The sequence below is a fragment of the Cervus canadensis genome, chromosome 2 (genome assembly GCF_019320065.1).
Source record: "Cervus canadensis isolate Bull #8, Minnesota chromosome 2, ASM1932006v1, whole genome shotgun sequence".
In the NCBI taxonomy this organism is placed as follows: domain Eukaryota; kingdom Metazoa; phylum Chordata; class Mammalia; order Artiodactyla; family Cervidae; genus Cervus; species Cervus canadensis.
This window is the reverse complement of record NC_057387.1, coordinates 99800996-99813768: the sequence shown is the minus strand read 5'-3', so window position 1 is coordinate 99813768 and position 12773 is coordinate 99800996. Positions and strand designations below refer to the sequence as shown.

Genomic DNA, 12773 nt, shown 5'->3' with positions numbered 1-12773 from the left:
TGGTCAGTTACAGGGAGTTTCTAACTGCCTCCCCAAGTGGGGATCCCCTGTGAGTGGCACCATGAGGAGGCTGGCGCGGTGGAAAAGCCTGCTTGTGTCAGGGCAGAGGTGGAGTCCATGTGATTCCACAGGAATCCGAAATTTAGCTTCTCATGATTCAAGTTAGGCTCCTAACACTGGTCCTTAATGAAAACCAGGCAGTTTACCACAGCAGCTGACTACAAATCCTCACTTTTCTATTTTAACATGCATCCTATAATTAATTGCTCAAATTTTTTTTTTTTTTTTAAAACAGGGATAATTCTTGAAGAGAGCCTTTGGACTTCAAGAGTTTACAGCTTTGATTTTACACTCAGCTTTTGACACTTCCTTTAAATTATGTTTTTATTAAGATTATTTTATTATGGGGGAAGGGATCCGGGAGACTCTGACTTGATGTCCTGCCGTGTGTACCAGCTCCCGCACGGTGCCCCGCGCTCTCCTCTGCGGTCCTGCAGTCTCGGATGAGAGGCAGGACGTCGGGGCGGAGCGGGTGAGGGCCGGGCGCCGGGGGAGCCCTCGGTCATGGAGCCCCTGCGGCCACCCCGAGTCACTGTGGCTTCGCGCGGGCAGCTGTTCCTTCCCCTGAGGCCGTTATACGGGGTGTGCCATGTTGCCTGGTGAGTGCGGAGGGGCGAGTCCAGCTGTACTCACGACCCGGTGCCAGGACCCAAGGGCACCCCTTGCCACGAGGAAGAGGGAAACCCGAGACAGAGCGTCGGCTTGGCCCTGCGCTGGGGATTCTCTGTGGCAGCCACGGCTGGGATTTGCTCAGGACAGTCCCTTTGGCATCACACGAGATGGCGAGAACTCTGTGTCTCCCTGAAATCTGAGTGTGTTGAATCCCTGTCCTCTGGCTGCGAGTCCCCTCCAGAATCACTCCTTGCATCAAGGGGTCACTTAACAAAGAACAAAGGATCTTTTTGGGACACTCACTCTAAACCCCTCTCTTATGTAGACAGCTTTGCTCAAGGGGACTGTCTCCTTCCAGAATGGTGTTACTCCGGTTGGAATGCAATATGAAAAGCTATTTTCTTAATGTGGTGTAACGACAGGCGGAGCTGTGTGCCTGTTATATCCTGGCTGGACTCGGTGTATACTCTAACTTAAGAAATAAATAATGCAAAGCAAGAGACACACCTTGTCTGTCATGCTCTTCATGTCACGGCCAGATGGGAGCCGTCGGAGCACAGTGCTGGCCCGCGTGTGACCCCTGAACTTGGTGCCGGGGGCAGCCTGAGGTGGGGGATCTGATAGGTTTGTTTAAAAACTGAGGGGAGCCTAATAGGAACCAGAATTTCCCCCAAAGACTTCAAATTTAGGTTCGGCCAGTCCCTCTGCTGGGTGTAGACCAGCAGCCGCCTGCCTGTCTCATACGCCCTGGCCTTCTGAGTGCGGGTCATCTTCCTTTGGGTTCTCCTCCAAAGTGAAATTCGAGACCCTGAATCCATGCTCCTCATGGCACATTGGTGATGCTGGGACCACCCACCCGCCCCCTGGCTGCCGAGCACACTTGCTTGTGAGCTGGCTCCTCTGCAGTGTGTCTGAGGCCGAGGCCCAGGGCTCAGGCTGGGCTGCTCATCAGTGGTCAGTAGCCTTTGCTTGTTGATGTTGGGGGTTGGGAGAAAAATGTTTCTCACCATTTGGCCTGGTTCCTCCATCAGGGAGACCCAGGAAGGAAGCAGGCTCCCTCTTGTCTTACCCCCGCTAGTCCAAGGCCACCATCGCGGCGGAGGCCTAGAAGCCTGTGTGGGAGCACCGCCCCCTGACCCGGGCCAACCCAGCTGCCTCTGTCTGTCGGCAAGTCTCATGGCCTCTTCACTTACAAAGGACTCCATACTGGTTTGGGAACTCTGAGTGTGGCTGACTGGGTGAATTCTGACCCCTTCTCCCGTCTGGTGGTCCCGTCAGTCTTCAGTCATTTTTATAAAAGCCAGTCCCCAAACTGAGGGCTCTGATGCCTGTCGGTGACAGCAGCTCCCTACAACAGGGAGGACGTGGTTGGTGGGCAGTTTGCAAAACCTCGTGGGGTCAGCTGTGCCCTCCCCTGCTTTGAGTGGGCCTCTGCTGACCAGTCAAGTGCTGCCTGCTTACATAACCTAGAAAAAGGAGCCCCAGAATGACTTTCCGGGGCCTGCCAGCCCCACTAGGATGGTACCAGGGCCGAGGGCTGTAGTGGAGACGGCACAGAAGGGTTGCCTTCACGCCTGGTGTGGGTCACCCAGTGCCCAGGACTTCTCCTTGGGGAGGGAGCCGGGCCCACTCCTTGTCCCCACTCCCTGTCCTCACTCCCTGTCCTTCTCTTCATCCCTGGTGATCTGGGCACGGTCTGCCTTCATGGAGCACCCCTGAGGGGTGTGGTGCTTTGCTCTTGAGATGGGGAGCTCTTGGAAGACTTTGAATCTAAGCATGGCATGATCAGACCTTGGCTTTGCAGTGTCCCCGGCTCTGCTGGTGGAGATGGCAGGGGAAACAGCCAGAGCAGGAATCCTCTCTGGTGGCTGGAGGGTGCACGGAGTAGAAGTCAGACGTCTCCTTCCTGTGCAGGTGCTGGAGAGAATCAGGGCACCAGCTGCCCTGTCTGTTGTCCTGCTCTTCAGGGCTTCCCTGGCAGCGCAGCTGGTAAAGAATCTGCGTGCAGTGCAGGAGACCTGGGTTCAATCCCTGGGTTGGGAAGATCCCCTGGAGGAGGACATGACAACACATTCCAGTATTCTTGCCTGGAGAATCCCCACGGACAGAGGAGCCTGGCAGGAGCGCTACAGTCCATGGGGCCGCAGAGTTGGACATGACTAAGCACAGCACCCGGTCTTCAAGCTGAGATGGACTGGACCCCAACCATCCAGGCTCCTTTCCTCACAGCTCTGTGTGGGGAGGAGCCCAGGGCTGGCTCAGTCTCTTGGACAGAGGTGGGCTGGGCATGGGACTCATGGCCAAGTTGCAGCCAACCAGCCAAATGTTCTAGAAAGAATCATTCTGGCCTGGGTGCATGTAATTAAAGAGCTTTTAGTCCCAAATTCCAGCAAGCCAGGGGAGGGGCTGCAGGATGGTCTGACGGCTCTGTAACTGCAGTTAGCCATGTGCCTCCATCTGCAGAGGGGCTTTCCCAAGACAAATCCTTTTCTGGCACTGCCTAGCCATTGGGAGTTCAGAGACCCCAGCCAGGGCTACCTGAGCCTTTCAGGGAGAAGGACAGTCCCTGCCAGCCCAGCCCAGGGAGTGCACTGGCCCAGTTCTTTCTGAAAGTAAGGCCCCTTGGGGTGGGATTTGGGGGGAGGGCTCATTCTAAGAGCAGTTTCTTAGCTACACAGCCCAGGGTCTGCTCAGGACTGACACCACGTGGGGACCAGCCTGTGTGCACGGTGTCGTAGGAGCCAGGAAGTGCAGTGTTCCCGTCCACCTCTGAGCAGCCCAGACTGGTTTTATTGGGGGGACCTGGGGTCAAGCAGGAAAGCCCTGCATGTTCCAGGTGGGGTGCTGGGCCCTCACAAGACGCAGCAGGTGCAGGAGATGGGCCGGTGCTGCTGCTGCTGCAGTTGCTGCTGGAGCTGTTCCTTCTCGGCCGTCAGCACCTGCAGCCTGTCCTCCAGCTTGCTCAGCTCGGCCATCCACTTCTGAGGGGACACGGGAGAAGCCAGGTCTGAGCTGACGATGGCTGAGAACCGGGGCTCAACTGATGGGAGGGCGGCAAGGCCTAGAGAGCCAGGGAGTGGCGGGGTGCCTGCTCCAGACCACTGGGCACCACCCTGGGCCTGGTCAGTGGACAAGCCAGGTCCCCTGACCAAGGCAGCCCTGGGGTCTTGGGCAAAGTCCTGCCAGCCTCCTAGACCCTGGGGTGACTTGTCCTCCACAGCCTCTCGCCCGGTCCTTCTGTCAGCCCTGGTCCTCTTCTGTTTTTGTGTCGCCTGATGTTCCCCTCTTGAGAAAGCTTTTCTCTGAGGCTGCGTCCAGCACTCACTTAAGCACTCACCCCCAGCTTAAGGACCTCCCCCCAGTGCGGTACACAGTTCTCCGGTTTGTCTTAAAGCTTTGACACAGTGCTCCCTGCTCCTCCAGTTACACTGCAGAGGAATCTGGGATGCAATGGGCTTGTTGCTCCCTGTGGGAGCACCGGTGGGGAACCCGAGGGTCCCAGGCCTGCCTGGTGAATGGCTGAGGAGCCCCCTCCCCGCCTGGCCGGCCTGGGCCACCCACCTGCCTGCACCACTCCTGGATGGCGCGGACGGACAGCGGGCCCTGGATGCTCCCGTCCCGCCGCAGGAACACCTCCCCCTGGTCGGTCTCGTAGAGTTGCGGCTCAGCTTGGGCCTTGGGGGCCTGCACGCTCAGGCGGATCACCTTGGGAAGGGCAACGGCAGCTCTGCGGGCGCCGCACCGGAGAGCGTGCGGCAGCCCCGTCGTCGGTCCTGCCTCGCTGGCTCCCGGGCAGCCTAGGGGCAGGGCTCACCTTGAGGGGGGTGCCCGTGGTGGAGGTGCTGACCACCGGGATGAAGGTGAGCTTGTAGGCGTCGGGGAAGACCTGGGGCTGGAAGCCCTGCAGGACGGAGTCCACCAGCAGGCGCACGCGGTCCTCGTCGCGGTGGCTGCAGCGGATGCCCTGCACCAGGCCGCTGTCCTCCACGCCCACCAGCAGGCTGCCGCCCTCGCTGTTAAGGAAGGCGCACACGTAGCGCCGCAGATGGTGCTTGAAGGCCTGGCTCAGGTACTCGCCGCCGCCGCGCTTGAACTCCAGGTTGCGTGTCTCGTTGCCCAGGAAGGCGCCCTGGAACAGGCGCTCCTGGCCCAGGATGCCCTGGTGCGTGATGGCGCTGTCTGAGCGCGTGCCGCTGGGCCAGCTGGGGGAGACTCGTTGCAGGCCCAGTGCCCGGGTAGGAAGGGGTTGGGCCGGCCTGGCTCGCGGAGGGCTGGAGCCCAGGACCGGGCCGCGGCTGGGGCCACAGTCCTCCTCCTGCTGGAGTAGGGGTGGGGGCAAGAGCAGGGTGTATGCTCCCGGCAAGAGTTAGGAGCCAACCCGGAGGGACAGGCAGCCAGAACCCCCACCTCCACCCTCCCCGCACCCATCCCCACCACTCCGGCCCGGCCCAGCCCAGCCCACACAGGGCATCCTGATGCCCTTCCCGCGCGGAGGGATCTAATTCTGCCCACCATGCTGGGGCCCATGTGGGAAACCCTGTGCATCAAGGGTTTGAAGCAGCCCGTGCTCCGCCCTCTTCCCAGGTGAACTGTGGGAGGCTTGTGGGGAGGAGCTCTCCTTTCCAGGGAGCTGGGACACCTGCAGCCTCTCTGCCCACTTGGGTTTTGCGTTAGCCTGGGAGACACAGGGTTGGACCATTCTGGAAGATGCCTCAGCGCCCTGAGGTCCCCTGTGACACAGCTGCAGGTCTCTGAATTGAGAGGGCCTCCCAAAGATCCCACCCCCTTCCTAATCTCCCTGAAAGCCTGGCTGATCCAGTCCTCCTGAATCTCTCCCATCCCTGGGCCTTCCCGAGTCCCTTTCATGGTTTCTGCTCTGTGTGAGGGCTCTGGGAGCAGCCTGCTCAGGGCCGCTGCCCTGGTCTGGGTCTCACCATCAGACTCCCTGCCTCCAGGTTCTCCTCGTCCTATTCATTCTATCACTGACCCCAGATACAAGTCCCACAGTCACTCTGTCCTGAAAACCTTTCCCTGGTTCCCTGCTGCCTTCCAGCCTCCAAAAGCAGCTTCCAGGGCTGGGAGCTCAGTACAGGCTGGGATGTGGTGATGAGAGCCAGTCCTAGCCCTTCCAGCAGCTCCCAGAGAAGACAAGTTTAGCAAAGACTTGAGAGAAGCCTCAACTGTCATATAAACGTGCCATCAGGCCACAGGTCTTGAAATGTAAGCCCATTTAGCTCTGCAACAGTTTCAATGTCATGGAGCCTTCATCCGGAAGGAAATTCAGTTCAAGAATTCAAAATTCAATTCAAGAAGGACAATTCAAGATCACCAGCCTACCACCACCTCAAAAGTGAGTTGACTGTTCCCTCCTCCCCCACAAAAACCCACTTTTGCTGGCACTGATGTAGTCTCACAGCCCTCCCCTCCGGCTTGATTTTCTTTGTCAGTCCCCCCAGGCAGCCACCGGCCATCCTGCCAATGCCGCCACCCTCACCCGGCCCCTGGTATGTGCCCCATCCCTCTGCTAGGGATGTCCTTCCACGGAGTCGGTCCCATTGCCTAAGCCCCAGCCTGGGTTTTACTCCCTGGGGAATCTGTCCTCAGAGATCAGTGAGGACCTTCCTGGGTCCTCCTCCTGCTCGAGGCTGCCTCCCCATCTACCGCCCCGGGAGGGTCTGACTCAGCTCATAGAAGCAGGGCTCCCTGAGGCCAGGGTCAAGCCCTGCTCTCCTGGAGCAGGTGTCTGTCAACTGAATGGATGACAAGAAGGTCAGCCAAGAAGGCTCAGCCAAGGTCAGGACCCCTATATATGCTTGGGCCTGGCCTGGCCGGACCCACATGCTGGCTGTAGATGGGTGCAGGGAGGGTCTGCTACTCAGGCCTTCTTTCACCTGCTTCCAGGCTGGAGGCAAGCTCCAAGGGTCAGTGTCCCTCTGGGACCATGGTTATTGGAGTAGCAGCCCCAAAATTGCCAATTTGTCCCCAGTTCCTTGAAGACACCCCTCATGCCCACCGGGCAAGGCCATTCACATCCAGGCCTCTTCCGAGGGAGGCTCTGGGGCTGGCGGGCCGCCTGCTGGGGGCAGCCTGGCTTACCTCTCGGCGGTTTGAAGGCTCCCGGCCGTCACCCAGCACCGGCTCCTTCCCGCGGGCCACCAGTTCCTTGATGATCTGGTGCTGCCCCCAGGCCGTGTGCAGGCGCCGGGTCAGGGAGGCCAGGGTGTCCTTGGGGGTGGCCACCTGCACCAGCGCGTAGGCCTGGCGTGGCCGCCGCACGACCTCGATGTGCTCTCGCGCCACCGGCAGCTCGAGCCGCTCCAGGGCGTCTCTCAGCAGGCAGGTGAGGACCGGCACGGAGAACTGGGGGTTCAGGTGGCCCACGTAGAGGACATGCCTGCTGGGAGCTGCCTCGGCACCCGAGTCCTCAGGCGGGGGCTCTTCTGGGGGAAGCTCCCGCAGGGGCTGCTTGCCTGGGGGCTCCATGGCGGGGGTGGAGGGGCCTCCTCTGGAGGGCCTTCTAGGATTCCTCACTGCTGGCTGTTCCTCCCAGGTCCCTGGGCTCTCAGCCCGGCCCGGGGCCTCCCAGGGGACTCGGGGGGGCCGAGGCTCCGGGGAGGTTCAGAGATTGAGAGGGGCTGAGGAGGGCCAGAGAGAGAGGGTGGGCAGAGGGCCAGCAGGAGGGGCCCTGTCGCCCACCCAAGGCCTAGGACAGGGAAGAGGGGAGTCAGAGCTGAGCCAGCCAACAGAGCGTGTGCGCCTGCTGCTCCATTTCAACAGAAGGGAAGACTGAGGGGATACGACCAAAGAGGGGCAGAGGCAGAACTCGGGTCTCTGAAGGGCCCCCATATCCTGTCATTGGCCCCAGTGGGCCCGTCTTCCCTCAGGAAGCCCCAGGCTGGGGCATTAACCCAGGGCTCTGAGGATTAGTCACGGACCCCCTGGGCTTCTTGCCTACTCTGAAGCTGGTGTGAGCCCAGCAGAGGCTCTGAAGGGGTCAGGCTGGGTCAGAGGGTTTAGAGAGAGGCTCTTATGCTTTGGGTATACTGATGGAAGCTGTGGCCCCTCACAGAACAACAACGTTTGCATATATACATATAAGGAGGCTTGTCTAGACCAAATCCTCTGGTTTGGGTCCAGGGAGCAGAGGCGAGGAAGGGTCAGAGCTGGGCCCTTGGGTCTGTCCCCCACCACCTCTCACTAGGCCAGGGACCCTGCTCCTGAGCTGTGCACACACCAGCCCCTCCACTCACCCACACACACCCAGCCTCCGGTCTCTGTGGCAGGTACGGCTGGCCTGCATCTTTTCAGATTGGATCCTTAAGGCAGTCAGGGTCTGGGGCCCACCACTGCTGGAGTGGGGACATTCAGGGCAAACGGGAATAGGCGGAAGAGGAAGGCCTAGGACCCTCATGTCCTGATGGTTCCTGGGGGAGCGTGGGAGGTGCCAGCCCTCAGCTCCCACAGACCCCTGACCCCTGGCCAGCAGCTCCCCAGGGCGCTTAGGGGCTTGGCTCAGGAGGGGGAGCCAGGCCCGTGGGAAGTGGGCGGGGCCTGTGCAGCCACCTCTGTGAGCTCAGGAGAGTTGACAATGCCTCCAGCAGGCAGGCCATGAAGGGGATCAGGAACACTTCTCCCTGACGCCACACCCCCATGTAGACAGATGTCCCGTGCAGCTTGGTGGTGGGCTCCTTCCTGACAGCTCCTAGAATCCAGGGGCTAAAGACACACTTCCTCCCTCTGCCAGGTCTCTCCAGGCCCTCGTGCCCACACTGGGCCTCACCTCCCACCTCAGTTACCAATCCCAGGCTCCCTGAGCAGGGATCTGAATGCAGTTGGTTCCAGGGCTGGAGATGGTTCCTGTCCTGAAGAGCCCTGAGAAATAGGTCAAGCATTGCCATCTCTTGAAGGACAGGGTTGTCACCTGCTCTTTGACAGGTACCAAGATTTGGGTGATACACAGTCTTTATTAATGCAGAAATCTGTTCTTGGGTGGGTGGGGCTGTGACAGTGCTTTTCATTATGCAGATGTAGGCAGCACTTTCCCACTGCTTCTGCAAGCCCCGATGGGGTGCGGGGCGGAGGGTGGTGTCCAAGGGCAGATGCAAAGGTTGACCTCCTCTTCTGAGCAGCCGGTTCTGAAGATGGGAATGAATTTGTGTTTCCCTGCGGGACTGAGGCAGAAGCTTGGGTGGGGAACCTGAGCAAGGTGACTGTGGTGTGGGGGCAAGGAAGAGGCCCCAGGCCCTGCGAGGTGGTACTGTGAGGCTCTGGGGAGGGACCCTGCAGCCAGTTCTGCCTGGCCTCTGCATCCATGCCTGGCCTCTGCATCCATGCCAAGAATTATGGGGTAACAGCTCTAAGCTCTCTGGGGTTGTCCTCTTCAGGCCTTTCTAGACTCTGCCATCATGAGCTGTTCTCACAGAAAGCGTACAAGGGGGGCTGTGGCTGATTCTAGGCTGTTAACTCAAGCCATGTTGAATTAGGCAGAGACTGACAGCGGGCCAGGAGAGGTGCCCTGACAGATGAGACATGTACCAGAGAACAAACGTGAACGTAACATCCTTCTCCAGGTGCCTCACTATCAACCAGCTGTTTGGCATGAAATTTCCCAAACGGATTTCAGTGCCAAATCTTTCCCCATTCTTACTGGAAATCTCTTTAAATGATTGTATTACATATTTCCCTGGGCTCTGTTAACCTTATGTGAGTTGAACATCAGTTCCATCTTTTTTTGGCCGGGGGGATAAAAACTTTCATTGTAAGCACTAAATACATTTGCAAAATGATATTTTAAATACTGAAATGCACTGCAGTGTAACTGGGTTATTTACAGCACCCCAGGCTTTGTAAGAGCTAGGTGGTGGCAAGACGTGAATTCAGTGTTGTGGAACAAGCAGTTCTTTTCAGTCCTCTTACTGGATGTCTGTGACCTTACGGACAACCCTCCTCGGCACCGGAGGTAAAAGACTTCTTGAATTTAAATTTAAGAATGTGAGGTGGGCCCAAAGATGAGGGGCAGAGGGAGGCAATAGATAGGGCTCTTCTCACATTATCTGGAGTGTCCACTGGGTGGCGCCCGTGGCTGGGATCCCTGACAGCACAAAAGCATGGGTGTCTGAGCAAACTGCCTAGGAACCCCAGCTGAGGCGCAGGGGTTGGGGTGCGGGAGGGGACTGAGCTCAGCCTTATGCTGGAGAGGACAGGATGCCAGGAGAGCAAACTCTGGGACTCAGGGTAGGGTGGGGTGTAGACAGATGCAGCCTTCGCCCTTTGGCCCCAGGAACACTCCAGTCTGCCTTGACTCCTCCCTCGTGTACCAGTGGCTGGTGCATTCCTGCCCGCCCTCTGACAGGGTTGGCCCACAGCCCAAAGGTATCTCGGGCCTGGTGCCTATACCCTGGGACCTACTGGCTGCTGGCCCCCAGAACCATCCTCAGCGGCTTTGGTTGTTGCAGGCCAAGTACAAATACGTAATTCTCTCACTTGGCCTGCAGGTTTCCAGCTGTGGAGCTTCCCTGGTGGGATGGGGTGACTTGGGCCCTTAAGTTAAAGGAGACTGCAAAAAGCAGAGGGGTGACAGGGGGAGGATAGTGTGTCTGGAGTCCCTCAAGCAGAGAACGATTTCCACACTTTCAGCCTTGGTTGTAAAGATGAGCGACAAGTGACCTGTGCCTCTTCTGAGAAGGGGCCATGGCATTGCGCATGAGGGCAGAAACAGTGTGTCTACCAGGCCCACCAGGGCCCCAGCCCAGAGAAGGGCCTTAGGCTGTTCCACAGAACACCAAAGAGGGTGGTGCGGACACTTCTGCTCAGGACTCATGGCCTGGACAAGACAGAGCAGAGCCCAGGAACGCAGGCTGTGATGTGGCTGGCAGGTGGGGAGTGGGACAGGGCACAGAGGTTCTCGAAGGAGTCAGCACTAAGTGGGGCCGGACTCTTCTCTCCTGAAGGGCCTGCGTTTTCCTTTCCTCATGTTCCTCAGCACCGGAGTCAACATCTCTCCTTGTCGTGGCAATGAGGGTGGGCATGGGAAGCTGCTTTCAGGAGGTCTCTGTGCTCAGTCCCGCTTTCCCATATGCCTTCCTGCTCCATGGGTGGCTGCGCTGTCGGGGTCAGTGGTGTGGTCTCACCTGCCAGAGACCGCTTCAGCTTCTTTGGATGACTGGGTCACTATTAGAAAGCTTGGCTTTGTGAAATAGTTTCAAAAGTTTAGGCTGGGTTTCTTGGTTGTCGTTTCTCTTAAATGAAATTCAATTCTGACCCCAGAGGCTAGGGCAGCACAAGTGAAAGGGTAACAAATCCTCTCTCCTCCTGCAGAATATGACATCTGGTTACCCTTCTGGTTCTGTTCCCTTGGCAACCAGATAAAAATGGAATGTCGACCATTTCAAGGAAACAGTGCTTATAGTGGAACTGCCCCCTGGCTGTAAGGCACCTGGTCTAGGAGGGCAGCGCATGGACTGTACACATCCTCCTGGGGGCTTCCTAAGGGCCGGGACTCAGGAGGCACGTCCTGCCCAGGGACCTGGAAGCTATGCCGATGGCACTGGGGAGTCGCTGGCTGCCCTGGGGCGTGATGCTTCTAAGCCAAGGTGAGCCCCACTTCTCCCTGGCATGTCTTACCCCCTTACACCTGAGCTGCAGCCTGGGCAACAAATGACAGTCCTGGGTGACTGTGGGCTCTGTAGTGACTACCCCACTGAAAAGGCCTGCTGGCAGCAGTTGCGGTCTGATAGTCTTCAAAGTGACTGCCTACAAAGGCCCGGCCGTAGCTTGTGTAGTCTGCATGGTGAGCGGGATCTAAGACAAAAGCCACCTGGTGGGTGTTGTAGGCAGTATGATGTCTCACACCCTTCATTAGCTATGGAATTTGGGGCAAGTAACTTCACCTCTCTAAGCTTCAGTTTCCTCATCTTTAACATGGGGGAATATGGTGGCTATCTCTGAGATGTAGTGAGGTTTAAGAGAGCTAATGTGCATAAATAACTTAGCATAAGAAGTCCTTAAATAGTGTTCCCTGATGAGCTGACAAGGGGCAGGGTGGGGTGGGAACCAGTTTGCTCCACAAGCCAGGACGGGCAGCATGTCTGGCCTGCCTGCGTATGCTGGTGTTACTCTCATATTCAAAAGTTCATCATCAGGGCCCAGGAAGGCCCTCTTTGGGAGTACCTTGAATGAACTGTAAAGCCCACTGAACACAGGTCTGGGAATCTGTGGAAAATGGGCTTATTCTGGTTCAGCAGCCCTGACCCTGACTGCTGCAGGGGGCCCAAGGTTATAACCTCACAGTGGCCAAGTGGAAAAGACCATGTTAGAACCAGTCACTGGTGAGGACTGGTATGATCCTTACAGGTCTTATCTAACCCCCCCATAGCCAAACGGGCCCAAAGACGGGAAAGGACCCACCCAAAGCATTACAAAAAATAGCTGCACTGGCTGGGACCTTGGCCTTGGAGTCAGATTACTTGGCTTTAAATGCCTACTTTGGCAGTTCCTGCCATGATCAGAGCTTAAGTTTCCTCATCTATAAAGTGGGTCTGCAGCGAAGATTCGGAGAAGGAAATGGCAACCCACTCCAGTACTCTTGCCTGGACAATCCCATGGATGGAGGAGCCTGGTAGGCTGCGGTCCATGGGGTTGCTAAGAGTTGGACATGACTGAACGTCTTCACTTTCACGCATTGGAGAAGGAAATGGCAACCCACTCCAGTGTTCTTGCCTGGAGAATCCCAGGGACAGGGGAGCCTGGTGGGCTGCCATCTGTGGGGTCGCACAGAGTTGGACACGACTGAAGCAACTTAGCAGCCAGCAGCAGCTGTGAAGATTAAATGGGGTCATTCTAATTCACACAGAGCAGTGTGTGGGGTATACAATGATGTGTTCCTCTTATCAGGTACCCTGCACTGTGCTGTGGCCCCTTTATAAACAGGGAGGGGCTGGACTGGAGTTCCTGGCCCCTGGACGGCACAAGGGGTACCCTGCAGGCCAGGCTAGCCTGCATCTCCTCACCCCTGCCACGGAAGGTCGCTGCAGCTGCTGACCCTAACGCTGTCCCTTCTGCTCGGGCTTCCCAGGGCTGCCGTGCTCGTTGCTGTCTGCTGC

General features: G+C 57.8%; 2 protein-coding genes across 4 annotated transcripts in view; one reads left to right on the top strand and one right to left on the bottom strand.

Moving 5' to 3' along the window:
- CTPS1 (CTP synthase 1) overlaps window positions 1-1174 on the top strand; it is a 30855-nt gene extending 29681 nt beyond the window's left edge. The window contains exon 19 of the mRNA XM_043461725.1: window positions 296-1174. The gene's annotated coding sequence lies outside the window, so the exon portion shown is untranslated. The remainder of the gene's footprint in view (window positions 1-295) is intronic.
- Window positions 1175-2792: 1618 nt separating this feature from the next.
- SLFNL1 (schlafen like 1) lies at window positions 2793-12298 on the bottom strand. 3 transcript variants are annotated; one of them, XM_043461728.1, is made up of 4 exons: window positions 6739-12298; window positions 4487-4987; window positions 4234-4377; window positions 2793-3653 (listed from the first exon to the last, which is right to left on the bottom strand). In XM_043461728.1, exons 1-4 carry the CDS (start codon window positions 7153-7155, stop codon window positions 3525-3527), a joined length of 1191 nt encoding a protein of 396 aa, XP_043317663.1. In that variant the 5' UTR covers window positions 7156-12298; the 3' UTR covers window positions 2793-3524. The 3 variants fall into 3 exon arrangements, with proteins under 3 accessions (XP_043317663.1, XP_043317662.1, XP_043317661.1); XM_043461727.1 differs by having other exon boundaries at window positions 4487-4990; window positions 6769-12298; XM_043461726.1 differs by having other exon boundaries at window positions 3517-4377; window positions 4487-4990; window positions 6769-12298.
- Window positions 12299-12773: the final 475 nt, after the last annotated feature.